The 6,000-nt window shown below is 37.8% G+C and overlaps 2 protein-coding genes across 6 annotated transcripts in view; both read right to left on the reverse strand.

Moving 5' to 3' along the window:
* kdm5ba (lysine (K)-specific demethylase 5Ba) overlaps positions 1-2,084 on the reverse strand; it is a 32,723-nt gene extending 30,639 nt beyond the window's left edge. Inside the window, exons 1-2 of one of the 5 annotated variants that reach the window (XM_047149556.2) lie at positions 1,184-2,084; positions 373-571 (exon numbers count right to left, since the gene is read on the reverse strand). In XM_047149556.2, coding sequence (XP_047005512.1) covers positions 373-525 — 153 coding nt within the window. In that variant the 5' untranslated portion in view covers positions 526-571; positions 1,184-2,084. Of the gene's footprint in view, positions 1-372; positions 720-1,183 lie in introns of those variants that run through there. The other 4 variants (XM_047149557.2, XM_017450060.3, XM_017450061.3 and 1 more) reach the window with 4 other exon arrangements.
* A 127-nt stretch (positions 2,085-2,211) lies between these two features.
* rabif (RAB interacting factor) lies at positions 2,212-5,626 on the reverse strand. The gene is given in 3 exon segments (NM_001200674.1): positions 2,212-2,795; positions 5,017-5,197; positions 5,417-5,626. Coding segments are annotated over 2 exon segments (402 nt in total). The 5' UTR covers positions 5,170-5,197; positions 5,417-5,626; the 3' UTR covers positions 2,212-2,546.
* Between the last annotated feature and the right edge of the window lie 374 nt (positions 5,627-6,000).

Raw genomic sequence — 6,000 nt, forward strand, 5'->3', positions numbered from 1 at the left:
GCCATGGATTTAAAATCTCTCAGTGCTTTGCCCGGTCCTGTTTGGGTGGATGCCCTACATAAGCAATGGTGTAGCTAGACTATAACAAATGATACTTGTACAGTAGGCCCACACGTCCACACCTCCACCCAGAGAAATGATCATCAAAACACGATTCCTTCGCAACATACGAGCTTTGTGGTTTTTAAAGTAGCAATGTAGTAACTATTAGTGCAATTCATTTCCACAGCTAACTGCTTGATTACACCACAGCCGCACTCCGCCATGTTGAAAACCTGCTTTCAAAAAGTGTTTCGGACCTAACTGTAAGGAGCATGATACAGTGTAACACAACAATGTATCCATTTCAGATTTCATTAACGGAAGACTTACCTGCGGCGGTCTGATCTTACAAATACCAGTCTTTTCTGCAATGGGGCGGATTTTGTTGATAAACGCAAACGGGTCGTCGAATTCTTCCCAACTGGGCTCAAACACTGGACATTCCGGCGGTGGAATAAACTCGTTGGGTCGAGGCTTGGTCATTCTGGGCAACTACATCCAACCGAGGACATGTAGAAACTGTAATAAACTGTTTAAAGTAATACTTTATGAAGTATTCTCCTAACTATTGCATAAGAAGACTGAATACTCAAATACCGACAATTAACATCCTCGTCCACTTTGGAACGTACACACGAAGCTCTGACGTTTGAGAATTGTATCGTGTTCCGCTTTAAAAAAAAAAAAAAAAAAAAAAAAAAAAAAGTAGTCCCTCGCTGTTCACTAATCACTGCTATCCAATGTTCACTCAGTTGTAACACAGGCATATTTACAGCTAACATTCTGGACTAACAACAAATGAAATAATTTCATAGCTGAAAAATAAACCTTGAGATCCTGCCACGTAGGCTATATGATCATATGAACAGTTTAATACCGGTTATGTCCACACAAATCCCACCGATAAACATCAGTCTTCACATGGTACAGTTTCAGTAGAACAGTCAAAATGTCAATATCACATGACTGATGTAGCTTGAAAAAGTCATTATGCAAACATAGTTCTGAAAATAATACAAATAGCAACAAATTAACACTTTAATTACACAAAATACATAAGCGTGTAATTCATCCATTTGATAAATCGTTATAAGCGTTTACATTGGCGTCAAAGTTTTTCCTGTTAAATAATAAACATTACCCCAATGTTTGAAAACGTCTTTGCTTTGATGTCCAACTATACTGTTTAGTCTTTGATACTTTTAAAAGTAAAATGTGTAAGTGAACGGCTTTAGTAAACACCCAGTGGAGTAGTCTACACTACAGGAGTAAAACAAGGCAAGCTGCGAATATGAATGTACAACAGCTGAGAAACGCACGCCGACCGGAACTACTTCTTTAAATGGACTCTCTGAAGTTACCTTTAGATGCTGTTGTTTAACGTCATCCGCGGAAGCGATCCAATTCATTTCATCTAGTCAACATATTACCCACAATTTACAAATGCACACCGCGATGGCCGATCGTTTTAAAGGACAATATGATTTTAAAAGAAGAAGAAGATGGATGAGATTTTATCTCGTGAATGTAGGCCTGGACTTAATCAAGCTAGGATTTGCAAATGTCACTCACATGCGATTCTGTACTACTCGAAAAAGAAAATGATCGAGGGATATAATAAGTATGAAAGCTTACCGAGGAATCGCATCAATTCGGCTCTAAACTAGAAGTACTTTGCTTAAATGCCTTTTTAGCGATGAAACAGCCATCGCTGCTTCTTTCCATTCCCCCAGCATCTGTTTGCACGTAGCGCACGTCAACGCGGAAGCGGTTCCGCCCAACTGCACACATTACTGACCCGTCCTGCACACTGACCCGTCCTGCACACTGACCCAGCCTACCAGAGGAAAAACTGAACAAAACTCTCATTAAATAGGACTTTGGTGCACGCTCAATCACGGGTTTTAAGTGCTTTAAAAATACAGTTTTCGTAAGGTACATTACGTCTAATATCACTTAGTGGCCTTAAACTGGATAAAAGGCTGTATCTCTCTGACCCTTTCAGAAAATGTTCCAATCAGAAAACGTTCAAGAAGATATAACCCATAAATAACGCCTTTTTTTTTTTTTTTACCCTGGTCCTATTGCATGGTCTTGTAAAAAAAAAAATCGGTGTACCTACAACACAATCAACACATATTTTCCCAGTGGAAAATGCAAAAACACCACTTTCGTTTGAAACGCTGTGTTCCACTGCCTTTAATAACAAGACTGTGTTAGTACTTTACTGTATTCGTGTACATATTAGGAAAACGAGTCCTTAATGAATGAAAAACAGGGTATTAATCAAGAATATTTCAAATAAAAGTGAACAGAATATGAAGAATGAAAACTAAATGCATCTAAAATGCAAAACAAAACATTTTACAGCATCAAACACTACTCCCCGTGTACTGATGAAATAAGTATGTTTAAAACGATGCAAAAAAAAACAACAACCCCTAAGTGTAACAAGTGAAAGAAAATCGTGTAGCATGATCTTGTACGAAACAGGCTGAAACACTCTACACATGTTTAACTCGATCCAGTGCTACATAGAAACATTTCTTGTCATCAAGGTTGTGCCATCCAATGGGTCCAATCTCACAATCAGCACAGATGAGATATTTTATTTTGCCTACATCTTTGGTGAAGCCAACATTCTCAAAGGTGTACATATCATCCACCAGCCAGTGAGCTGTTAACGTATCTCCGTCTAAAGTTCCATCAGTCTGGTTAACGTTGTTGTTCTTTTGCATTGAAGGCAGAAATAGCTGGTCATGGTTGGGATGGTATTAAGCAAAAAGAGAGCACACAGGCATTAAATTAGTTGCACTGAATTTAATAGAGACCTGAAAGGCACACACACAATAAAAAACCCACAACAATATACAGTCATGTGAAAAAAATAAGTACACCCCATGGAAATTGTTGGCTTTGACATATTTGGATAAGCAAACATTTGACCATCTTTGAAACAGTGTCTATTAATTAACTTGATATACTTGAACGAAATCACAAGGAAAAATAGCTTATTCAATAATTTATTCAACAGAAATATCAATAGATGTGATATTCTTCTGTGAAAAAGTAAGTACACCCTTGGCCTCAGAAGCTAGTATTGCCCCATTTAGCAGACATAGCTTATAGTAGGCTTTTCCATAATTGTCCACCAGGCCACTCTTCCATGCAACATTCTTTCAGTTGCAAGATGTACTGCCCATATCAAATCCCCCCACAGTATTTCAATAAGATTCAAATCCGGGCTTTGACGAGACATAACCCTCCATTTCTTATTTTTGAGTGTTACTTGGTGGATTTGCTTGTGTGTTTAGGATCACTCTCCTGTTGAAAACTTCAACTTTCGGACACATGGCCTCACATTATCTTTACACACTGATATGATGCATAATTCATAGTTAAATCAATGAATGCAAGCTGTCCAGTCCCTGAGGCAGCAAAGTAACCCCAAATCATAACATTTCCACCACTGTGCTTCACAGCTGGTATGAGGTGCTTCTCCTGAAAAACTGTCTTTGGTCAGCGCCAAACATGTCTGCTGTTTGATTCATCTGTCCAGAGAACATTCCAAAAGGCCTGGTCTTTGCCTATATGCTCATTGGCGAACTTTGACACAAACACTTGCAAGACTTACTAGCAGATCCTATGATGAAATTTTGGGGCTTTGGAGACTTCTTTTTGCATCAGACATTCAGCTCTTGGACTGAATTTGCTGAGACTGAAAGTCCTGGACAAATTGGCAGTTGTTTGAAATCTGTGCCATTTGTAGATTATTTTCCTTACAGTGGAATGATGTATTTCAAACAATTTGGAGAGCTTTTTAAATCTCTTGCCAGACTCATAGGCATCCAGAACCTTTTTTTCCTGAAGGTCTTGCACAACTCTTTAGTGTTTGTCATGACGACACCACACACCTCAATAACAAAGGGAACACCAGACACTAGATATGAGAGAGGTTTAAATAAGACCGGCTCCACCTGCACTCCCCTAAGCAGGTTCTAAATCACTGGCATCCAATCTTGTACACGTGATTCCAATTTTATGGATTTGAAGGTGTGATAAATGTAGGGGGTGTACTTACATTTTAAGTGAGTGACTGATTTGTTTTTTGTTCATTTAAATTGTGAAAAATTCTACAAAATGTCAATTTTATGTGTCATTTGATAGCATGTATCAACTATATTCATAGGCAAAAAGTTTCAAAGAGTATAAAATGTTTGCTTGTCCACTTATGTATTATTAAAAAAGGCAAACAATTTCTATGGGGTATACTTATTTTTCTCATGACTGTACCTATTATACACATACCATACAGTACAAAAGTCATAGGCACCCTACATTTTTTATACAAACTTTTGTTATAGATGTTTCTCTTATAACTTCTGCACTGCCGAAGAAGTTTAAAAAAAAAAAAAAATACATACACCTCCAATCATTGCTTTTCCATCAAAAAAATAAATGCTACAGAAAAATGTTTGTACATCAATAAAGACAGAAACATATTACCTAACAGAGCACTTTTCTGAGAAAAAACATAATGGAGTCTGTTGAGGTTTATCTGCAAACACAGGCGCAAGTGCGACAGAATCTCCAGAAGTACTGTGGCAGATTCTCCAAGATGCTCAGAAAAACACTGTACAATTTTATACAGAAATTGTCTGTATAAGAGACTGAGACTACTCGGTCGACTAAGTGAGACTACTAAGGGTACTAAGAGACTATTGGTGCCTTTTAAAAGGAAAAGTGTCACATCACACAAATATTCACTTTGTTTAGTTTATTACTGTTCACTGCTCTTTAAAGCAGATTATTTTGTGCAGAAAGTTTAATTTCATTGTTTTTGAAGGCATCTTTGCTTTAAAGCATTTCTTTACATGTGCCCAAGACTTTTGCACAGTACTGTATATTAATATTTTATTCTATCCACATTTTATTTTGAGTATCCTTTGAACATATACTGGTCAATTATCTTACCTGCTTTTCTGCAAATACAGCCATACCCGGGCAGAGCACTTTGGATCCACAACGCTGGCACACCACTGATTTCATATTTTTTCCATCTTCTGAGACAAGGTTGGATGGGTCACTACATCCCTCACTGCAAAAGCTCTCATTACTCCTCTCCATTATTACAAAAACAACTCCAACAACTAGGCTACAAGAAAAGAAACATTCAATTAATACAGAAATATCACAATGTAATACTCAGTTAAATTATCTCAATAAATCAGCAATATAATCTATCTTCACTAGTGGGCGGAGCTATCTAACCATAGATAACATTTAGCCTGATATACAGGCTTCTTTCATACCATGAAAAAGTTATAAGTATTTGCAAAACGAAAATACGTATTATGAATCCCCTCATACCTACCGTACACAAGACTGAAAAAGATTGATTGTGTTAAATTCCTAAAACCTGGATGAAAACTTCATAGTTTTTTGTTTTTTTGTTTGTTTTTTCCTGGTTGTTTTTCCCCCTCCCTTGCTAAAACACCTGCCCGCCGGTGACAGTCCGTCAGTAAATCATATCGGCTGGAAAACAAAACACAAACGCAAGGGTCCTACTGCTTCTTCTGTCACTTAACAGTGGCTGAAAATCCACCGAGATGGTGCAATACCGCCACCAACTGTGCTGGAGCAAGAAGAAAAACATTCCTAACTCCTCCCTATATTCCTACGGAGCCCCGGTTGCGATAACCCTGCTTAAAAAATAAATAAATAAAGCTTGGCCACAACTTGTTAACACACGCAGTCACGACTTAATAACGCGATGCAACGAGAAAATTAAGCGCGGTCACGTATTAATAGAGCGATCAACGTGTTGTACCCCATACTGATGTGCGCGTATATACTGGGTTTTACGGAAAACACCAGATGCTTGGTGAAAGCCGTGTATAATTCGTTCTTTTGATATTCAATTAAGAACCAAGTATCAGAAAATGGAAGAAAAAAAAA

The sequence above is a fragment of the Ictalurus punctatus genome, chromosome 21 (assembly GCF_001660625.3).
Source record: "Ictalurus punctatus breed USDA103 chromosome 21, Coco_2.0, whole genome shotgun sequence".
NCBI classification, from domain to species: Eukaryota; Metazoa; Chordata; class Actinopteri; order Siluriformes; family Ictaluridae; genus Ictalurus; species Ictalurus punctatus.